The sequence below is a fragment of the Rana temporaria genome, chromosome 11, assembly GCF_905171775.1.
Source record: "Rana temporaria chromosome 11, aRanTem1.1, whole genome shotgun sequence".
NCBI classification, from domain to species: Eukaryota; Metazoa; Chordata; class Amphibia; order Anura; family Ranidae; genus Rana; species Rana temporaria.
In genome coordinates, this window is record NC_053499.1 from 118,701,166 (window position 1) to 118,724,812 (window position 23,647).

The 23,647-nt window shown below is 37.5% G+C and overlaps 1 protein-coding gene across 2 annotated transcripts in view; it reads left to right on the forward strand.

The window, feature by feature from the left end:
* The first annotated feature begins 2,606 nt into the window (after window positions 1-2,606).
* Window positions 2,607-23,647, forward strand: part of GAL (galanin and GMAP prepropeptide) — a 28,875-nt gene continuing 7,834 nt past the window's right edge. The window contains exons 1-6 of one of the 2 annotated variants that reach the window (XM_040328927.1): window positions 2,607-2,674; window positions 2,765-3,067; window positions 4,115-4,195; window positions 10,558-10,612; window positions 15,298-15,369; window positions 18,867-18,953. In XM_040328927.1, the coding sequence (XP_040184861.1) occupies window positions 2,984-3,067; window positions 4,115-4,195; window positions 10,558-10,612; window positions 15,298-15,369; window positions 18,867-18,953 (379 nt within the window). In that variant the 5' untranslated portion in view covers window positions 2,607-2,674; window positions 2,765-2,983. Of the gene's footprint in view, window positions 2,675-2,764; window positions 3,068-4,114; window positions 4,196-10,557; window positions 10,613-15,297; window positions 15,370-18,866; window positions 18,954-23,647 lie in introns of those variants that run through there. The other variant, XM_040328928.1, reaches the window with a different exon arrangement.

Genomic DNA, 23,647 nt, shown 5'->3' on the forward strand with positions numbered 1-23,647 from the left:
CACCAGGAAACTTGTATAAAGAGATCATTATCTATACAGTAGATATAACGTGCTGTAGTTCTTGTTATGGTTCAGCTCTGATCACTTTATAGGTGACCATACTGCAGTTGAACTGCTACTCTCAGCACAACCATTGGTCACAAGACCACTGTATGTTGCTAACCTCTCTAAAAATGTTATATGACCTACTGATAGTTCTGGAGAAACCCTATATTATCCTTTTGTAGAAGTCAACACTTAGAATTTGCTGCATTTCTGTAAACTGATAATTGGAAGTAATAGGTGGCCAGCCGAAGCTAAGGATTTGGATAGACACAGCATAAGTATTTGAAGCTGGCATAGTGGCTCAAATGTGAATCAGTCCAGATCCCAGTTTTCATGAACTACTTCCCGTCTATACTTTATACCCCCCACCATGCCAGCTAACACATTGTGTAGACATATCACTATTCCAGATCCTGATATCTGCTGCTGCAAAACCAACAGAATATTGGCATGCATTAAAAAGGGATTCACTCCAGAGCTAAAACGGCTATTCTCCCACTCTACAAAACTCTGGTCCGGCTGCATTTTGAGTATACTGTACAGTTCTGGGCATCAGTCCTCAAGAAGGATGTCCTGGAACTGGAGAGAATCTAGAGAAGGGCAACAAAGCTAATACAGGGACTAAAGGATCTCAGTTATGGGGAAAGACTACAAGAATTAAACGTATTCTCTCTGGAGAAGGGACGATAGAGAGGGGATATTTTAGCAATGTAGAAATACTGTACTGGTGACCCTAGGATAGAGAACAACTTTTCAGTTAGAGGGATTTTAAAAAGACACATGGCCATTCACTGAAATTGGAAGAGAAGCGGTTTAACGTTAAAGGGCTCTTTATTGTCAGAGCGGTAAGGACATGGAATTCTCTTCCACAAGCAGTGGTATCAGCAAGGAGCATCGCTAGTTTAAAAAAAACTATTAGATGGGCACCTTAACGATCATAACATACAGGGTTATACACAGGGATGTACTATTGACATAAACACATACATCCACACACACACACCACAGGTTGAACTGGATGGACTGGTGTCTTTTTTCAACCTTACCAACTATGTAGCCCAAACAAAGAATGGTACATATACCAATAAGTAGTACCTGGAGTGTGATGCCTGAAGCATGCGGCTCTGGTTCAGACAAAGCTTGCATTGCTGACAGTTGCTGCAGACATCTATTGATCCCTGCAGGCTGATATACAGGTGGCAGAGCAGTACCTTGCACATGATAAATAGACAGAGGAGAAGTGTGAACCTAGCAGCTCACTTATTTCTACAGGAAACTCTTGAGTTAGGTGAAGGAGCAACCGGTGCAGGCAAACTCTACCCACTTTACCCTGGGAGGGTTTGTGCTTACCTGTCAGAATGCATATATAGTAGTGATTTAGTATTTAGCATGACAGTACCAGAAAGACCTGTTCTGCCTGGGACTAACCATTCTTTACTCCATAACTAGAGAAATAAATAAAAAAAAAATTGTTGTTCAATTATCTTATTATATTTCTTAATTTTCTAACAAATACTTGAGTGTTTAAATTTATAGTGCAGTCTAAGAAATATAAAGATAATATATTTTCTGTAGTCTAAGCAATTTTAGAGAATCTTACATGAGATTTTGGTATTTCTGCTGTGGTGCTAAAATGTTGTAAGTGCCACATGACTAAACATGCCAACTTCAACTCAAACCCGAAGCTGTAGGTGAGATTACACTTTTACATAGCACACCATATTCAAAAATGTATAGTTTGCCAAAAAATAAAAAGATGAATTCTGGTGTCAAGAATTTTGCTGTAATATTATAAATATATATATATTTTTTTAACCAGTGATGACCTCAATACACTGTTTCCATTTATATATTCTTTAGTTTCCTACTTAAGACACATATGATTTTGTATAAGTACATAATGATAATGGCTACCACCACCCACATCCTGCATTTCAGGGAAATAGTCTCACCACTTCTAATAAGTAAAATGCCATTTCCTGTATCACCAGAACATTAGTTAACTCCATTGGATGCAAGTGAAACAAGCATTTTTCATGTATGCATTTGGTGATTAGGTTAAATAATTAAAAAAATAATAAACTGCATAATATCGCTGTAACAAACTATGGGCACATATAATTACGTAAGCAGTTCCAGCACATGACAATAATACTCTTTAAGCCATCCATGCATTCAAGCACATATTGCGTATTTGAGTTTTAATTGTAATGTTACTTTCATTGTACACATGTACACAACCAATGGTGTCAGCCGGATTTCAAAAACCCACAGAGAAAAATAATTATAGATAAGATCACCTTATTTTTATATTAAGGTTGTCACAATTTATATCTGAACTAGAAATGTTTATTGAACAGCATTAGATATAATGTTGATGCTGCTTTTTCAGAAATGCAAGATATCAATATGTTTTTATAGTATATTCTTTATCATAGACAGTCAATGTTTTTTTATTTTTTTCACTGACAGATCGTAAAAATATTTCAATTTCAATTCAAGCAGCAGAAATGTAAATTTTCACTTTTATTACTTTCTATGTACAGAATAAAGTGACTAAAGTAGGGGAGGCAAGTAGACTGGAGCTACTTGGACTGGTACAAACTGTTCACCCATGCCATAATCACAGGTAATTACTAGGGCTGTTATCTGTCTTTTGCCTTCGTATTGCTTCAAAGTACATTTAATTCAATTGCTGTAATTTTTTGCCCTCCCTCAGTACAGTGACTTGTGGAGTGGAAATGATCTAGTGACGTCTGAGTCCCTTACATGCACCCTTGGGAGGGAGACAAGTCAATATCAAGCTGATGCCGACCATAAATACAGAGCCTCCTGGCTGTTTCACATAACACCCTGGGGAGAATTGCATGCAATACAATGCAGTGAGAATCTTGCTGTGTGTTTTTCTTGGATCACTGCACAACCTCACTCCTCCTGCATGCTAGCTGGGAGCACCTGTAGCACTCCTCTGCAAGATTCAAGGGACAGAAACTGCAAACACACCTACACAAATCAGCTCAAGGTTTGTCCTCTGCTTGATTTTCACTTTTCATATCAATTCTCTGCTGCTAGTTTTCTATTATATTTCTTATTATGTTCCATTATTTTTATTTACTTTAAACAGATTTTATGTAAAATAGAGTGTCAAAAACAATTCAGTGAAAAGATGCCTTAGAATCACAAAGCTTTGTTGTGACAGTATTTTATGAGATGTTTTATGCTTTTTATTAACATTTAGATTATTTAGATTATTATTATCCATTATTATTATCCAAATAAAATAGAACAAAGAATTAAGCTGGAAAGCAGTATATATATATGTCAAATACCCAATATTTATTTATTACTATCAATATGATGTATTCTTTGAAATAACAGTAAAAGTCACGTTTTGCAAAAAAAAATCTTAAGGTTTTAATCAATCAGGGTGGGTTAAATCGATCTTCTAATTCAACTTATAAACAATCTTGAAAAAGTATACAATTTTGTAAAATAAATTTGATATATGAAAATGTAGGATAAAGTTTATGAGCTTATGTTCATAGCACAGTGACAGCACATACATAAACGTAGTTAGATGTATACAACAACTAATAAGACTTTTAGTGCTGATGACCAAACAAACACACAAAACAGCATTTTTATTGCAAGCAGTAGAAGTATTATGGTTTAATTTTAACAGGAGATTAAAAAAAGAATTTGTGAAAAAAAAATCACAAATTTTGAGGGGACTTTGAGCACTTTAAAAATATATCTTATATTTTACCTGTACCCTGGCATAACATAGAGACTGATTGGATCCCTTGGAAGTGTCTGTGGTTTGATTACTATTAGCTGAAGAAAACTCAGAAAGCAGTTACATGCAGAATGTAATGCAGTAATTTAGCATCAGACATGTTCTGTACTAAAATACACATTCAGTACTACAATCTGTATACTCATTTGCGTTCCCTAGCTACCAAATTTTCTGCCAGTCAGGTTTCAGTGTTCATCTTAAATAAAAAAAATATGTAAATAAAAAAGTATACTTATTTTAAGCTATCCATTTTTTACTTATATATGTATACAGATGGAAAAGTGCACAAGTCTGCTTCTGGTGTCTTTAATACTGTGTGCCACAATCTCACAGACATTTGGATTAGTTTTATCAGTAAGTATATTTTCTATATATTTATACATACACAACTAGATCAATTTGCTAAAGTAGTTATGTCTAAGTGAAACTGTTCATTGCAATCATCCAATCACATGCAAGGCACAGTCCTGTGTTTAAATTCCTCTGCAAATGACTGGGTTTACAGAATGAACACAGTTTTATTAAACTGTATGTATATTATCTACTTTTTGGTAAATCAATGAGAAGGAGAAAAGAAAGGAAAGAAATTTCTCTACAATTATGTCGATTTTGCCTTTAGTGACCAATCACTTTTATATTTTCTTATGTGGGAAAATTAAACAAGGAATCTGATTATGCATATAGTCAAGAACTTCAATTTAGGCCTCAGTGAATTATCAATGATTTTAGTTTAGCAAATACACTATTTTTGAGAGTGTTGCTTTGTTCTGTAGAGATTTTGTCTTATGAACTGGAAGCAGGGGTTAATGATGTCAACTCAATCAGAATGAGAACTTGATCTTTGGTTATAGAATATTTGTCATAACTTAGGCTGAGCTTTTGATGTTTAGTGGTATTAAGATTTATCAAACATATGGGCAAAATAGGTTAATACAATTGTAGTTTACTATTTTATTTATAGTATTTTTTTTATTTTAAACAATTATATCTATATGTTCATGTCATTTGTTGTTTTCTGAACTGCAAAGATGACTCAACTTTACTGCTAGTTGTAAAGCTATGTGAACTCTTTCTGCATTTGTATAGGTTTTATTGATGTTATTATATGTGTAAAATAAATTTGTACTACAAAACAGACAATCCCTAGGTGGCCTGTCTTGTTGTCTCATCAGATCTTAAGTAATGGTTCTGAGTAAATATGTTAAACATACATATAGCCACTGGAGGAGGATGGGGGTATATGCAAATATTTTCATGAAATCCCCTAATGAAAATGATTTGGAACAGAAGCTAAGTAAATGAAAGACAAATAAAAAAAAAAAAAAACCACTTTCAAGTAAACTTTACAAAAAAAAAACAGTGTGTCGCCATTGAAAATACATTATGGTTTATCTTTAACTACTACACTGGAAATGTGAATTACAATCTATTTAGTGTACACAGCATATTTGCACATTATGGCAAACGTACTACTCTGTTTACATTGTTTTAGCGATGACAGCTCTGTTTTCCCTTTGCCATGCCACAGCCACCAGTGCCATTTTCTCTTAAAATTCTTCCATAGTTGATGCCCTTAATGAGGCTACTCTCCCCCATGTGTAATTCAGTTGCTTAATCCTGGCATTGGACCCTACTCTTTGGTACCTTACAGATGCCAGGAATAAACATTGCACTGTACATGTTTTGGGAAAGGAGACTTATGCTGAAAAACTGTGTGATCAACAGCAGTGGTTTTTTTTTTGTGGGTTCAAATTGTGAGATCAGATTGTGGAAGAGGGAAAGAAAGCAACCTGATTGAATAGGGGAGGGGATTGTGGAAAAGGGTAAAAAGGCAACGTGACTGAATAGGTGAGGGGATTGTGGAAGAGGGAGAGAAGACTGAATTGGGGAGGGGGTCAGATTGTGATTGAATGAATGAATGACTTGTATAGCGCTACACATGCGAACTAAATCGCCTCTAGGCGCTTTTTCCAGCCACTGCCTGCTTGGCTGGTGCGGTCATTTTACCCCATAGGATCTTGACACGCTTGGGACACACAGTCATACATATATATACTGGTCCAATTTGGACAAGATCCAATTTACCTACCAGCATGTCTCTGGAGTGTGGGAGGAAACCGGAGAACCCGGAGGAAACCCACGCAGGCACAGGGAGAACATGCAAACTCCAGGCAGATGGTGTTGTGGTTGGGATTCGAACCAGCGACTCTTTTGCTGCTAGGCGAAAGTGCTACTCACTACACCACTGTGCTGCGGTAAATATGATCAGCTATTTACTCTACCAGGCCTGCTTGGATAAATGGTAAAGAAGTACTTTGGGGGCCATCACTTCATTGTTGGGAGTCCTTAAACCTGTTTTTTAATTAGGATCCAAGATAGGGATCTTAAACAATGATGGTGCAGTGTACCCGTTAGACTATGGGCTGAACCATACCTATTCTATTGGCCTTTTTCCCATTCATTTATGACTGAAGGGGAGCCCTGCTCTGGAACTGGAAGTGTAATAATAAAAAGTCCAGACAAGACATCTTTTTGTAGCAAAATTATCTGTCATGTGCAGATCACTGGCAAAGCTAACCAAGAGGATTCACCTATAACTGCACCTACTTACTATCTATCTATCTATCTATCTATCTATCTATCTATCTATCTATCTATCTATCTATCTATCTATCTATTTATCTATCTATCTAATTATTTATCTATCTATCTCTCCATCTCTCTATCTAACCCAGCGGTTGCTACTGCACACACATCACAGAGAAAATGGGCCCAGATGTGCAGCATAGTACATATCTATCTATGTATCTATCTTTCTGTATTGTCCTCCCCCCATTATACTTTGTAGTAGTTATATCATATAATCACAATCCAATTCCCTCCAATATCCAGTCGCATAGCTTCCTTTTCCCCTACCACAATCTTATCTTACTGCCTCCTTTCTTTCCACTCCTTCATTGTCTAATCTTCCGGGTTTTTTTTCTCTCTCATCTACAATTTAGTTTTGCTACCAACCCTCACAATGTGACCTCACTGGTCTCTACCTCTGCTTCTGGTCTTAAGTCCCACATTCTCCTCACTGCCTTCCCAACAATCTTATTTGACTACATCCTCTGTCTGTTTTACAATTTAATATCATTGCCTTTTTCTATTTTTGAAGCTCTGGTTCTGCTGCCTCATTTCTCTCCATCCTCTCTTATACTATTTCAATTTTGTTGCTCAACCAACAATCTCGATGCCTCCTCTCTTTTCCCTCAAGTATGTGTTCCGGGACAGGCAGCAAATTGGAGCCTCTGCCTCATACACATATTGCTATAACAATGGGACTTCTGAAAAACCCCATTCTAGTACCTGGGGATTATTTTGTAATAGGATGGACTAGTACAGTTAAAGTAAATTTTTACTTTATGTCTGCTTTGTTTTTCTATTTTTGTATTTCTCCTTTTAGATAAATGCTTTTTCATTTACATGTTTTGGTGGTCAGAGTTTAATAGGTTTTGCTTGTTTTGTGTACAAGAAAGCTGAATGATCAGGCTTGATGTGCTAATGGCATTTAGGTGAGAACATAAATTGCTTCACTGTTTTTAGTTCATCCTTTACATTCTATCTTTTGGTAGTGTGTGTATATATATATATATATATATATATATGTATGTGTATATATATATATATATATATATATATATATATATATATATATATAAAGGTGTGTTACAATAAACCATCCACCATTAATCAGACCTACCAACCACTGCAATGAGGCATCACATTTTGTGTGATGTATTTTCCTTAGCCTGTAGGAAATCACCCTTACCATCAAAGTGCTGTTGTTTTTGCCCCACCACTATCTATTCCCTGTCCTCTCCTACCCACATCCCAGCTGGTTTAGAAGGGTCAATAATGTGGGTTTGTTTTATGCCAGCATCCTCACTATAAAAGGGTCGTCTCCCAGCAGCTATTTGTCAGTGTTTGCAAATTAGGGAGAGCTGATGCTATATGATGCTAAATTGTGTTATACTTTGCTAAATAACTGTGGCCACCTTTGCAGTTTCTTTTTTATTGTATTTCACGTTTAGCCATTTTTTTTTCTGCTAGGTTTTTAAAATGAGCTGAAGTTAGTGTTTTAAGGTTTACTTGTTAGAGGGTATATTGTACTTCTTGTTGCCAGGGACTTTTTAGTTACCTCAGGGTGTGAATGTTACTGACAAACTGCCCTTTGTTTGTATCATTGCATACTTGTGCAGTAAAATATTGTGCACCAAAGCACCACATATTTATCCCTTCTATTTCCATGGTTGCCATTAAATTTAAATAACCCTTTTTATTAAAATAAATTTTGCCTGGGAAGAATTACACCTTAGGTAATTATGAAATACCACGGCTTCAAATAGATCTTTCATATGGTCAGAAGGATTTGTTGCTACTTTAGGAAGTCAAGTCCAGACAGTATTTTCCTGACAGAAATGCTTCCCCAACATCAACTGCCTGCCAACTGCTTCATCTGGGATACCCCAACATGCTAGAACTCGACAATGGCCATCCTGCAGAGGCTGCATCAGCAGCAATTCTCCATAGTTTTAATAGACTTACCAGGGGAGGCACACAAGCAAGAGGAAGAGGAAAGATTGCTGCTCTGTCAGGGCCAGGAGGATTCTTTACCTACTGCCTCCATCCCTGTGAGGTATATGAAACAGGAAGCAAGAGGAGGAAAAGGGTTGGGGTACTGGCAGTGAGGAGGTTGGCCTTGAAGGGAATTTTCACTCCTCCCATACAAAGGTAGGTGATATTGTTAATGACAGTGTTATTCTCAGCGGCACAGAGGACCTCTGCTGCAGGCAATTTTTGGTCAATGGGTCTTTTACGCTTAAAGGCCTGTACAAGAATTGGGGTCATTAAAGAGAGGAACATCTATTAGGTAGAAAGGAGGAGGGGTGGATGAGACAGAGGTCTCAAATAATGTCTTTAAGGAGAATCAACAACAGGATTGAATGGAATAATGAAAAATAGCTTTATTGATGAATACATACACAATTCATTATTAAGAAGTCCAACTGGGGTGGTACATAGACCTCTCTATATTAGGTAGTTACCCTATTAAATTCTCGATATACATAAACATAAAACATTTGATCTATTGCCAGCATTCCAGAGGGAGCCCAAAATGTGACATGTGCCTCTTTGCTGCATTTACTTATAGTGACAGGATCCCCTTTGATATGTCTCCAAATCCCTTGATCTCTAAAATCTCCCAAGCCCTCATAGACTTCAATGGAATTTTACTACAAAATTCAGATTTTGCAAATTTCAAATAGCTTTCCAGGAACTTAGCCCATGCAGTTTGACTCATCCCATTAATAATGGTAACATGGTCACATAAGTGAGAAAGCAGAGTAGAAATCCTGACTGATTAAGACCAAGTTGTAAACTTGGTTCCCATTCTTAATTTTCCTCATTGATACATTGGTTTACAGGAGCCCCACTATTAGAATTACACAGCAGAAGGAAAGAGTTAGACTAACCCTACCATCACAGAATAAAAATGACCGTCTTGTGAGGACACATTGTAGGTGCGACCGGTCCTGCTACTGTGGTGTAAAAGAGTGTAACTGAAATAATTCTAATTAGGATAGTCATATTCAGCTTAGAGGTTGCGGTAAGCAGAGGGCATCATAAACCTAATCCCACAAATATAATAACTCATGTCAGCATTACACCTTAAATTAGGTAATTTATGAATCTCGGGTCAGCCAAGCAAATGTACTTTTAACAATACCCTTAACCTCCTTAGCGGTATGATTATTTCCGATTTTAGGTGCTGAAAGCGGTACCATTATTTGCAAGGAAATTTGGCATTTTATACTGTAGGCCTGTCATTTTTAGGAATAACTCACTTAAATCTGAGCAAACAAGAGTCTAGTAGGCATCCCGGGTATGAAATGTTTTAAAAAACAAAATTATAAATTATAATATAATAAATAATTATAAATAATTCTAACAAATAATAACATAATTATAATAAAAATTATTCAATAATGTAATCAACTCAAAATCACTGAAATTTGCTCAGTTGCAGAATTGTCGCTGTCATTACTTTTATTTTTTTATGACGAATTTCCCCACAAATCGCTATCGCACAATTCTGCAAGTGATTATAATTTATTATCGCTGTTTTCTAGCTGCTCTAAAACCATTTTTGACATAAAGGGACACTTTTGGTTGCTATGGACAATCTACAGTTTGCAGGCAGAAAGAACAGTTTTTATTATATAAAAGAACATGTAGGGCACTGGGCAGACCACTAGGGACAAGGGGGGCGTGTATTTTTTACATACAGTGCTGTAATCTATAAGATTACAGTATACTGTATGTAAGGTGTTTGTTTACCTTTTTGAATTTGGTGCCGTTCTCCGCTCCTGTGCGTCGTAACGTCGCAGGGAAAGGAGATCTGCGGCACACAGAGGCACTGTGTGAATCGAGCGAGCACCCGCTCACTCACACAACGTGGTGGCATCGCTGGATCCAGGGACAAGGTAAGTAAACCCTGCCTATGGATGCTGCGAGGCGAGCCCGAGTCTGACTCGGGCTTACCGATCGCAGCAGAAAAATGTAACCCCGAGTCAGGCTCAGGAATACCGCCAGGGGGGTTAAGGTATTGTGAGTGTGCCTCTAATCTACCTTGGAAACAATTTTCTGATTTCAATGAAATGTCTTTTTAGGGTAAAGAGAAGCGTGGCTGGACATTGAACAGTGCAGGATATCTTTTAGGACCACGTAAGTGATTAAAACAGTTTTATATGCTCCATATTTGGGTGATTTTGTGCTATATTACTTATACAGTATATCTTTACATGCACTTTATATGAGATATTTTTAACATTAAACATTAAAGTATAGCCATTGTTACACCTTGCCATGACTATAAGGTAATAAAAAAATTCCATTCACACAATGTTTTTGAAGTTTTACCATTAGAAGTATATATAGCTATAAACCAACGGAAAAAAAAATATTTTTTTTATAAACACTAATGACCAAAATAAAAAAGATCCAATCATTTAATTCCATTATAACCATTTGGAATATGTAGGCCAAATTAGAAAGGTCCTTCATTGATTTTTTAAATACAAGAAGCTGTCCTACAGTACACATGGCTCGATGAAAGTTCGTATTTGATATTATCTGAACAAGGGAGGATAACCCTGCCTTCACAGTGGAAGGAAGTCGTTGACAAAAATGTCAAAGTTGCAACATCAAAGCCTTCAGTTGTGTACTTTTTGTGTACTTTTAAAATTAACACGTTAACTCATTGAACTACAGTTAGTAAAGCCCCTAACTGTTTTTGTGGCATTTTACCCATGTAAATCATTATGCAGCCAGACTATTCTAGGTCCTTTTTGTTGCTGACCACAAAGCAGTTAAATTGTCTGCTATGTTTGTATAGACACTGATCATTTCAAATTCCAAATGGCTTAATATATTTCTCAGAAATTTAGTGATGAGATTATATGCTTTCAAATCTACCACATTTAGTATCCCATTTTCGCTGTTTGATTTTATACATGTATTAATTAGAATATAACAAGAGTAAGGGGAACTGCTCAAGGTGGATGAGGGCTCGCAAAAGCCAAGATAGGTGGGAAAAGAGCAAGGAACTACGGCATGGTCATAATGTCACTTAAGTTCCCAGGAGCAATAGGAAGCTAGATAATGACTTGATCATTATTCATCTATGATCAAAATATTACGTATGGGCAGGCTAACTGTTTATTTATACAAATATATTCTCTTTGTAGGTTTTTTACTTATTTTTTACTTGTTTTGTACTATTTTGCACTGCAACATTTAAAATGTTGACACTTTTATATCTTTATAAATGTCACATGATTTTCCTTGTTGTCTTAGTGCATGCAGACCAAACTATAGGCTAGATTACAAAGAGGGATCCAAATCAGCTGTGTAAAGCTCCACCTTTTTGACCATTGGTCATGAAAATATGTAAATAGTTTCCCATAGAAAGTTGCTGTAGGACTCCATCTTAGTGACAAACCTAGTTATTATAGGATCACCTGGTTCTCCAACCTCCACCTTAGAGACATGCTCAGAGATGGACAGTCTGAAACAACATTTAACACTGAAGTGCACTAAATACTTTTGTAACAGAAACAAAACAGAACAGAAAGGGATGTCAGTACTATATATACTGTATAGTATGTTAACTTTTCCAAAAATACAATACCATGTCCCATATTCTGATGGACTCCATAGCAGTTACATAGCCTTTTGTAGAAAGAAAGAGATCCATTGTGTTTGAAATTTTATTGGAGAAATTTAAGATACAACTGTGTCTAAGAAATGTCATGCCTATGTATTTCATTTTTATTTAAAACTGTCTTTTTTATATAGTTTTTCCTTTCTGGAACATTAGTTTGAGCTGAATCTAATAAAAGAAAAGTCTTTGGTGCTAAGGAAATTGGAATAATGATATGAAGATGCATAGTAACACCTTTCCTCTATCAATGTTCTCATTCTCCATCCATCAAAATAATTGGATAAAAATGGGGTGTCCTTTGTTGCTCCTTAGCTATCGCTATCAAACCTTACTCCTGAGAAGGGTCCCTGCATGTGAAAAAAATTACCTTATAAATGTAAATTAAAAGGAATCAATAATGATATTGTAAAGATAGTGTCGGCAAACTTTGCTAAAAATGTGACAGTTATGTGTCTGAATTGGGAAACAGCTAAGCCTTAGAATAAAACTGGGAGATGACATTTCTCTTTATGGAAAAATATTGTAAAGTCCTAAAAATGTCACCAAGCTAGCCCCGAATCAATAAAGCACTAACATAAAAATAATAATAAATTAGATTTAAATGTAATTAAATTTATAAAGCAAAATGACAGTATCATTTCAGATATCCCAACATTTAAAAGAAAGTATATAATTGAGAGAAATATGGAGTTCCTTGTCAGGCTTGTGGAGAAACTTGACAAGCTTTCTTTGCGTACACACTGTCAAGACCAAATCTCCTCGTTCTCAAACGCGGTGACGTACAACACATACAATGGCAGGGGAAGTTCGATTCCACTGGCACAACCCTTGGGGCTGCTTTTGCTAATCTCATGTTACTGCCTGTTAAGTAAAAGTTTGCACTTTTCAGACTGTTACAGCGTGACAAATGTGCTATCTCCATTACAAATGCTACTTTTACCGAAGGTGCGCTCCCGTCTCATACTTTATTCTGAGCATGCGCGGGTTTCTTAGCATACACACAAACGTGTTTCTCATCGAAAACAAGCCCGACGAGGAACATGACGAGGAAATTGAGACTCCCGTCGAGGAAAAAGAGAACTTGTTCTCTTTTTTTCTCGTCGAGTTCCTCGACAGTTTCCTAGATGAAAAACATACACACAACCTTTTTCCTCTGCAAAAAAGCTCTGCCACCAAGTTTCTTGATGAATTCTGTCGAGGAAAACGGTCAAGTGTACAAGGCCTCACAGTATTTATTTGTACATGGGTTGCTGACAGAGACATGCACAACATTAACAGCATACATGTGGCTAATTCACTTCCAAAGGCCATTTTCTAAGCAGCACTGGTTCCAGCATTGACGTACGCCTGGGGAGCAGTGACACTAATACAGTGATCAGTGCTAAATAATATGCACTGTAACTGTACTAATGACACTGACAGGAAAGGGGTTAACATCAGGGGCAATCAAAGGGTAAAATGTGTTCCCAGGAGTGCTTTCTAACTGTGTGCCTGTGTGTGTGGGGGGGCTGCTTGTATTGTAATAAGAGAGATCCGTGTTCCTGCTTAGCAGAAACACAAGATCTCTGTTTTCTGCCTTGTTTATATAGGTAGACCGCCATTCTGTCTGTCTTGGAAACAGTTGGCGGTTCTCCTGGGGGACATTGTTGATTGGTTCCCGCTGTGTCCAATCACCCCAGATCCAAGGAATAAAATCACCTACAGGTACATGGTTTCGCACTGAAGGGCCGCCCTGCTGCAGTATATATGTGTGGGGCGGTCCGGAAGCGGTTAAGATTGCATTCTTTACCAGATCAGTTAATCACTGCAAAAGCTTGTTATGTCATTGACAATTTAATTGATCAAATACGACCATATGGCTATTTTAGGTTAACCAGCTGATTGGCAGCCTGCAGTCGTGTGACAGTTTTGAGCAGGCTCAGGCTGAATTAAGTTCATCTTAAGTCAGCAGTGGCAATCTATATGCTTCTCTTAGTACAGTTTTCCCTAAGGCCTTGCTTATACAAACGAATATATACAGTTAGTATAGAGCAGTGTGTACAGCGTGCTTTTTCAAACCATTTGCACAGCTGATGGCAAAATGTGTTGAAGACTTTAATACTTGGTTACACTTGTGGTTGGTGGGTAAAAACACGTGGTTAAGCTGCCCCCCACAACCCCCCCCCCCCTAAGCTACAAAGGCAGTGGAGGGTGTACATATGCTGCACCTGTGTTGCTTTGCATCATGACATGGCAAAAATTAATCCCACTATTGCATTTGACTGAATGCACACAATTACATTATGCCGGGGCGAGGTTTAAGGGGTTTAAACAGGTGGTGAGGAGGCGATCTAACACCTCCTCACTGCCAGTCAAATGCCCTCTGACTGGGCAAGCCCTTAAAGAACTAGTGTTTCTTAGAGGGAGTGCTGACCACCACTTTAAACAAGCTGCTAGGAGGCTTTGCTAAGCTTCGGTACTACTTAAAGTTTGTTGAAAGCCTGCTAGCACCTTGTTGCATGTGACAGTCAACACTCCCATTAGGAAACATTCCCTAATTGGAACTGAAGAGTTCTTTAAAGGCTTTAACAAAGCTGCTCAAAGTTTTTTGTACACACTGTTCCCATACAAGTTGAAGACCATGTGGCCAAGGCTTAAAATAAAAAAGGAGATTCAAGGTTTTCTCAGAACAAATACAAATCAATCTGCAAACTCGCATATTGTTCAAAAATTTCAATCACCCCGGTATTTAAAAAGTTTCAATTGTTAACAAAACTAGGACTATATAGTAGGTATTTTTGTCTCCTAAACACATATTTGGAACATTTTCTATACATATGGATTTTTCATGGATTCCTTATAAATCAGGATAAGATTTTTCAACCATTTTGATAAAGCATGAACAAAGTATAAAAAACAGCTCCCTTTTCTATACCACTCCTAATATGCACATTGATAATATAACCTGTTCAGTGTCAGATGTTAGAGCACATAAGCTTTTTTTCTCCAAATGATTCAGCATAAGATTTAACTGTGTAATTTATAACCTTGTGCCATTTTCTGCAATGAATTCTAAGAGAATTTAATCTCCTGCAGTGATTCTGTGAGCTCATTTTCATTAAGTAGATCAAAGTGGCATAATGATGGTCTGTTTCTGCCAGATGCCAGCTTGGTTAGAATGGCTAATGGCCGCCATCTCTTATTTCAGGTCGTATTGATCAGCATTTACTGGTTAAGGAAATTCCCATTGAAATGGGGAGAGAAGAGTCACCTGGGGAATGTAAGTAGGTTAGGTGAGGGCAGACCCTGCTTCCTTGTGTTAAACAGAATTTAAATTATAATTAAACACGTAAACCGAAATAACAAACTGAATATAAAATATCTAAAATGTATGGTAAAAAAAATGATGAAATAAAAGCAAATGTAAACCAATTATTAATGGATTGGGAAATTCACTCATACAATTCATTCATTCATTCATAAAGTTCATGAATTCAGTCATACCTTTGTTTCTCATAGAACAATTAACATTATGTTGTTGAGAGTTGCAAAGATTTGTCATAGACATTTTAGCCTTTCAACCACAATTAGGGCTTATGCACATGGGCGAATTGGCCCACACGGCATAAAGAAGGGTATATTTTAGTGCCTGGAAGCCCATGATGCTGTGCACAACCATCCATTGATATGAATGGGTTAAAGTAGCTGTATGCACCACTACTTGTGTAAAGTGGCATCTATCCTTTCATATCTATGGGCATTCGTATACAGCAGTGAATGGTTGAAGGTGGCTGTATACAGCTAGGTGACACAACTTGCACATCGTGGCCTCCATCCTTTCATGTTTATGGCAGTATTGCATAGCACCAAGGACTCTGGTGCACTAAATAATAAAAAAAAATTACACTGTGTGGGCAAATACCCCCATGTGCATGAGATCTTACTGTTTAGATAATAAAGCTTTTCATTGCTGCCTGGACCCTCAATTGGGTGATATTTTTCCATCACTTCCTGTCTGTATCCATGTGCAGGAGATCACCTATCACTTCCTTTCAGGTTATAGGTGTCAGACAGAACAGGAAGAGAAGAAAAACATAATCTGTGGGGATACAGGGAACATTTCAAATCTGACAGCATAGGTGGGGGGACAGAGACTAGAGGTCAGCTGACTGGTGAGGAATGTGAAGTGGGAGGGATTGGAAGAGACCCTATCTCCTGATTTCAGCATAGGTGTCACTGCTACAAGACACCACAAAGTCAGAGACACAGTGAGTAACACTACCTGTGATTATACTTGCCATTAAAAGTCCCCACTACAGTTCTCAGATGGGCTGCTGACCTTGATCAAGAGCACCTAAGTTGACTAATCAGAACTCCCCCAGCACTGCCACTGATCCCACGCCCCACCAGCACTACCACTCATCCCAACTCCCCCAACCAAGGAGTAAGATGAGGAATAAATATAGAGAATACATGGAAGGGAGAGGAAAAGAGGGGGATGAACAAAGAAAAAGGGAGAGAAAGAATAAGAGAAAGAACAAGAAAGATGGCTGGGGAAAACAATTCGGATGGAGAGAGATAAAATGGAAAGAAAGGAGAACAAAGAGAACGAGTGGTACATCCTAAAATGTACCATAAGGGGTTATAATACTTGTACGAGTGGAAGGGACTCAGGGAGCGCTAAATATCAGGGGGTTAGGGGTGAAAATTACTTGTCTTTCCTTGGGTGCTGACAACCCCCGCTACAATTGTTTTTTACTGTTAGGGGTCCCCACAACTTGGGAAATTTTATCAAGGGGTCACTGCATTAGAAAGGTTGAGAACCACTGACCTAAGGGTTTATATAGCGGAAATAAGTTCATCTCTAATTGTATAATGGGAGCTGACACATGAAGGACTGTAGGAGTAGCATAGGAAAATAATAGTAACAATGCTATTTAGTAATAGTTTGTAAAGCCAAAGTGGTCTTTAAAGACTTGTATCTCACTGGCTGAGTGATGGGGCTGGGTGGAGTCAGGCAGATTTCACTAGGTGCGCATCTTGTGGTTACTGAGTCTCGCTATAGGCAGATCTTCTAGCCATAGTACCAATGCTAAGGACAGGTTAAGCTGTCATAACTTTAAATTAAGTAATACATTACTGAATCGCAGCACACTCTCTGGCGTGAGTAATAACCCAGATTTTGTTTTATATATAACGGTCCCTATATTGTTATTAGGCATTGAATTATATAGTTTCTTTTTTTTGCCTTCCTCTGGATGGATATAGCTTTCTGTATATGGAGGCTTTCTATTTTTTGTTCTGTTTTTTTTTTTTCCGTCTATTGGTTTAACTAAACGGACCTGTGTCTTTTTTCAACCCGACCCAACCTTACTATATAATTATGTAACTATGAATTAATTTCTTCTCAGCAGCCAATCAGCATAAGACTTGCTCTGATTGGTGAGTGTGGGGAAATAACAACATTTCTTAAAAAAAACACATTTTGTATACAAGGTTTTGAGTCATCGTTGTGTACATACAGATTGCAATTTGGACAGTTCAGCAGGAACCGGCAACATTTTGATCTCGTGTAGCCTTCTCTGTTCGACAGAAGCCGATCATTAGAGTCTCTGTTGAACGATCCTGCTGGAAAATCAGCATTCAATCAGCTGCTGCAGTCAATGGCTGCAGCACTGATCACTGTATTCTGACAGGGGAGGAGTCCCTGCTGTATGGATATAGGTACCCGTAAAGGGTTTTTCGTTTTTGTTCAGCCAGCTGGTTGAATGAAAAAAATCTTAGGGTGCAACCAACATAAATAGCTTTACAGCTTTGTTGTTCTATAGTGGAGATGCTAATCACTTAATTTAAGCTCTCTTAGAGTAAACCTGTTGCTTTGCGCATATAGGGCAAAGCAACAGATTTGCGTTAATCCCACCGCGCCAGCGACAGCATTGAGTCAATCACTTTCACATGAGAATAGTCTATTGCCCTGTAAGGTATGACTTGAGCAACTTGTACCTTACTTATTCTGTGATCAGGGCAACATTTTCTGCTTCCAGCAGCTGAATGGAGTTGTATAGAGCGAAAAAAAAAGGTGAGTATGTACTGCTAGGAAAGAGGGTGGTGGTGTTGTCTTAAATGGAACACTTTGGGGGTTAATTTACTAAAACTGGAATGTGTACAATCAGCTTCCAGATTGTATTGTGAAAGCCTTATTGAACAAGCTAAAGTTAGAAGCTGATTGGCTACTATGCACAGATGCACCAGATTTTGCACTCTCCAGTTTTAGTAAATCAACCTCTTTGAGTTACTTTACATATAATCTATGTTCTACAAATAAATGAATTCAGAATAGACACAAATGATGTATTAAAAGACCACCCACAGCCCACAACAGCTTAGGTTTTCATTAGACATTAAGACGTCCTGGTTAATTTAGTTCAGCTCTCCAAAAGTATTCAAATACAACACACACACTATAAATTTATAATATCCACACATATGTTGTATTATATCACAAGTCTCATTTTTAACATATAATAAATTATGTGTTTTATATTGCTCGCCTGAAGAATGTTTTGTTGTTTCTCAAAATATGTAATGCACCGTTTACAAGTTTTGTATGTTGCTTTCACCAATTTTTTTTTTGTTCTAGAATCTTCTATACAATGCATGTTTCATTATCGGAATCATTACAGTAATTATGCCACATCCTTATCACAGTACACTGATTTGTACTAAGCTACACGGAAGGCAAATAACATAATCTCTCCTATTTATTTCATTTACCAGATGCAATAGATAATCATAGATCATTTAATGACAAACATGGATTAGGTGGAAAACGTGAGCTACAGCCAGAAGAGGATATAAAGTCAGGTAATTTTTACAGCAATTATCAAATGCATTGGGCAGATCTGCTGAAAAACCTCTATAAAGATTGGGAATTAACAGTTATCTGAATGTAGTACTCTGGTGTTTTTTTAATGCCAGAATATGTATAGTAATGCCTAATAACCATATCACCATATCTGTGATCCAAAGCAACAAGCTGGAAAAAAAAACAACTCTCTAATCTATGTTATTAAAGTGACTGTGTCAACCATTTTACATTTTTGAAGATTAAAATTGAGCTTTCAATACATTGAAAATCTGCAAGAATCAGTTCCTAACATGCCACTATACAATACACAAGAACAGTATCATTAAAAAAAAAAAAAAAAAAAAGCATACCTCTCACCTTTCAAAACCTTTTTTTTTTTTTTTTTTTTTTTTTTTGTGCTTGCTATGTGATTTTTACCTAGGCTGAGATAATGTTATCAGTGTTCTGCAAACAGGAAGAGCCATTTTCTTCTCCTCTTTGATCAGACTGTAAAAGTGGCCATACACTGTCATGCAGCTTAACGAAACAAAAAACAATTTCTCCATCCACACTTTCTCCAATTTCTCCATCCACACTAAACAGCACGGGGCTATCAGCTGACAATTTTCCACATGGCTCTTTCAATTTTTAAATTAAAGCATATGAGTTAGAAGGGGCAGGCAAGGCTACCCACTTAGTGAATTCTATCTGGTTCATCAGGAAGCAGGTGCAATTTGAACAGTGTATGGCCAGCTTAACGGTGTAACATTAATATTGTCATGGCAGTTGGGTATTTCTAGTCCAGAAGAAAGAAAAGGATAGTCTGTTTTTAGCAGACAGGATCGGATGTCAGCGGGTGTCAGCAGACGCATGTCCGATGAGATCCACTGCTCCATAGAGTTATGGAGTTATGGATGGTCTGATCTGGTTCGCCTGAAAAGCTGACAGGCGGACCCGATTAATCCGTCAGTATGAAAGGGGCCTAATAGCAGGCATTTTGTAGTGTCTGTAGTTACAAAGTACTTTGACTTTCAAATGTTTAACATCTTCCGGTCTGCCCACCGAACATATACTGCGTCAGCACGGCCCGGCTGCGCGAAACAAAGTACCTGTACATTGTTTGCGCTTCCTGGCCTTGGGCGCGCACTGCCAGCTCCCCTTGTGATTAGACACAACGGTAGCCACCAGCGGGTCTGGTGGCCATGATGGCCGCCGGCCAGCCGCAATAGTTCAGGGGAATGACAGAATGGCGGTCTGCCAATGTAAACAAACAGACCGTCGTTCTGTCACAGAGGAAGAGAGATCTGTGATTCCTACTAATGAGGAACACCGATCTCTATCTTTGTCTAATGTCAGGATCCCTTACACAATTAGAAAGCACATATTTAACCCTTTGATTGCCCCTAATGTTGTCTTCCCTGCCAGTGTCAGTGAATTTGTTTAGCACTGATCACTGTATTGGTGTCACTGGTCCCCAAAAAGTGTCACTTAGTGTCCAATTTGTCCACCGCAATGTCTCAGTCCCGCTAAAAATCGCCGATCACCACCATTACTAGTAAAAAAATATATATTTAAAATATATATTAAAAGTCCCAATCATTATACGCTAATTGGGATTTTTTACCAAAAATATGTAGCAGAATACAAATTGTCTTAAAGTGATGAAGAAATTCTATTTTTTACATATTTTTATTGCATTATAGTATATTGTATTTTTCAAAATTGTTGCTCTTTTTTTGTTTATAGTGCAAAAAATAAAACCTGAAGAGGTGATCAAATACCACCAAAAGAAAGCTCTATTTATGGGGAAAAAAAGGACATAAATTTTGTTTGGGTACAGCGTCACACGGCCGCGCAATTGTCAGTTAAATGGGTAAATCCTTACGGGACTAAAGTGGTTAAAATAGCTGACAGGGTTGATTTTGTGCATTGAGTGATGTCAGCCCTGCTCAGGTTCTTTTGCTAAGCTACTCAACCACTACCACTCTAAAGCCCTGTACACACGCTCGGCGGTAAAAAGTCTGCTGAGAAAACCGAGGGGAAAGCCGAGAACCCAGCAGGAAAACTGCCATGGAGCTTTGGCCGGGAATCCCGGCCCTGTGTATGCTCCATCTGCACTGCCTCGCAGTCTTTCCCATAGGTAAGCAGTAGATCTGGCGGGAAGAAAAAAAAAAAGGGAATCCCGACGGGGAAAATAGAGCGCAGGTTCTCTATTTTCCTAACGGGATTCCCGGCTGTTTTTTTGATGGGAAAACTGCGAGGAAGCATACCGGCCAAAAGCTCTCCTGGCAGTTTTCTTGCCGGGAAAACCGGTCGTGTGTACGAGGCTTCAGACTTCTAGCGTTGTTTGAGATAACGCAGAAAGTTTGCATAGAACAATGGATGGCTCTGAATTTCTAATAAGATTAACATTTTTTTTTCCATTTATCAAACAGATATAAAAATGCTTCCAATGGTAAATTTAACAAATCAAACAGAGCCTAATAAGATACATTTTCTGTTAGGGTCTCTATTCACTTCAATTATTTTAAAGAATTATCCCATGGCCTGTGTTCTCATAGTTACTGATTATCAAAACAAAATAGTGGTTCTCTTTAATTTTAGGTTGAGTTTGAAGTCAATGCAAAAAAGATGTGATAAGCGCTACATCACATCTATTTTCGCATTTTCTTGTTTGTGTACAGAGACCACTATCAGATATAGCAGCTTCTACGTTATTTGTCTTAGCTTCATTCACCTTAACATTCATCTACTCCCAGTAGGGCAATAGTTTTCACCTATTCGTGAGTTTGAAGTCAGTATGCAAGCTCTCATCCAGTCAAAAAAATCAATAATCACACCTGTAAGTCATAAGAGATTTTTTTTTTTAGCAAATACTTTTGATCAGCTTGATTCAGATGTGCAAAATATAAACAATGTTCATTCTAACTATGCTTTTTAAAGGAATGCACCATTGTAGCACTTGCAAAAACACCTTATACATCTGGAGCCATAATAATGACTGTAAACAACTGCTGCTTAAGCATGACTGGATAATTAAATGATAGAGATATTTAACTTTAGCCTGACCTTTCTTGAAGAGGACAAAATATGATTATTTTCATAAAACTAATCATATAATTGCTAGTTGTCATTTTCTAATTTGAATTAATAAACCTCAACTGAACTCTAGGTGAAGAACTAAATAACTAAGGTACAAAACTTGCTGTGTTGTCTGCCAATAGATTTGTGTTTCTATCCATTCGATCTACAAATGTACAAGTCAGGAGACGTGATTTTTCTCTTTTGCAGTTAAATAGAATACAAGGAGAAGCAGCGGATTTATGAGCTCACTTCTCTTTCATTCTGCCCTTTCCTCTTACCAGCATGTAGCACATAAACACTGCAGCCTTGCTGATTTTCTCCTTGTGCTGCTTCTTCGTGTCCCAGGCTGTGCTCTGCTGTACAGAGACTGCCAGAGGCCAATACCAGGTCATTCAGAAAATTATACTGCCTGAATTACAAAATACATTTGATGATGTATTGATTATACAGAGCTGAATTAATTGCGACTTTTTATCTGCTGTGGTTTGAATTCAAAATAGTTATACATTTTTTGGGGTTGTTTTGCTCATTGTACTAAATTGGAACCTCTTCAACGTTCCTCTTCATACTATAAATTCTCAAGCACAATATTTGTAAAAAATTTGCACATGTATCAATATACACAGCTAAATTTTCAGGTATTTTTTAAAAAAGTCAACATTTTAAAAGTTTTTACTTTTCATTGTTTTTGTAATTTGTAGTATTTAGTAAGGATTAACCACCTCAGCTCCCGAAAGGTCTTACCCCCTTTTATGACCAGGCCATTTTTTGCTTTTTAGCATTACACTTTTTTAACTGGTAATTGCGCGATCATGCAATGCTGTACCCAAGCAACATTTTGATAATTGTTTTGTTGTATTTAATCACCATTGGGTTTATATATATATATATATATATATATATATATATATATATATATACAAAAAAATGCAAAAAATGTAAAAAAAATGTTTACTTTCTGCTATTAAAAATCCAATAAAACACTAAAAAATCTAGTCTTCATAGATTTAGGCCAAAATGTGTTCTGATATATGTCTTTGGAACAAAACCCAAAGTGTATAGTCAATGGTTTGTGTGAAAGCTATAGCTTCTACAAACTACACTGGAATTTTTTTTTTTTTTTACTCATAGTGGCGTTTGTCAGTGACATATAGTGGGACGGTGATAGCACAGCTGACAAACTGACACCAACTTACGCTGGGTGTGAACTGACTAACTGCCACTGGTATCACCAGTGACACTAATACAGTGATCAGTGATAATTCTATACAGTATCGCTGTACTAATGACACTGGCTGGAAAGGGGTTAACATCTGAAGTAATCAAGGGGTTAAATGTGTGCTTAACAAGTGTTAATTTTTGTATTGTGTGCTGTTTTTTTGATTGCATTGCAGGGATAATAAACAAAGAGATCATTCCCTCTGTACAAAACCTTGAGTTGATTGTCAACACAGGGTTCTGAGCTGTAATTGGACAATAGGTGATCAGCAGGTCCCAGCCATAAATCACCTGATGACAAACTCCCACTGTGTATTACCACAGCAGATGTTTGTGTGAGGCACACATGTGTGCACTCTAAACCTGGAAGCAAGCGGCGACGTACCAGTCCGCAGTACATTGCGGGTGG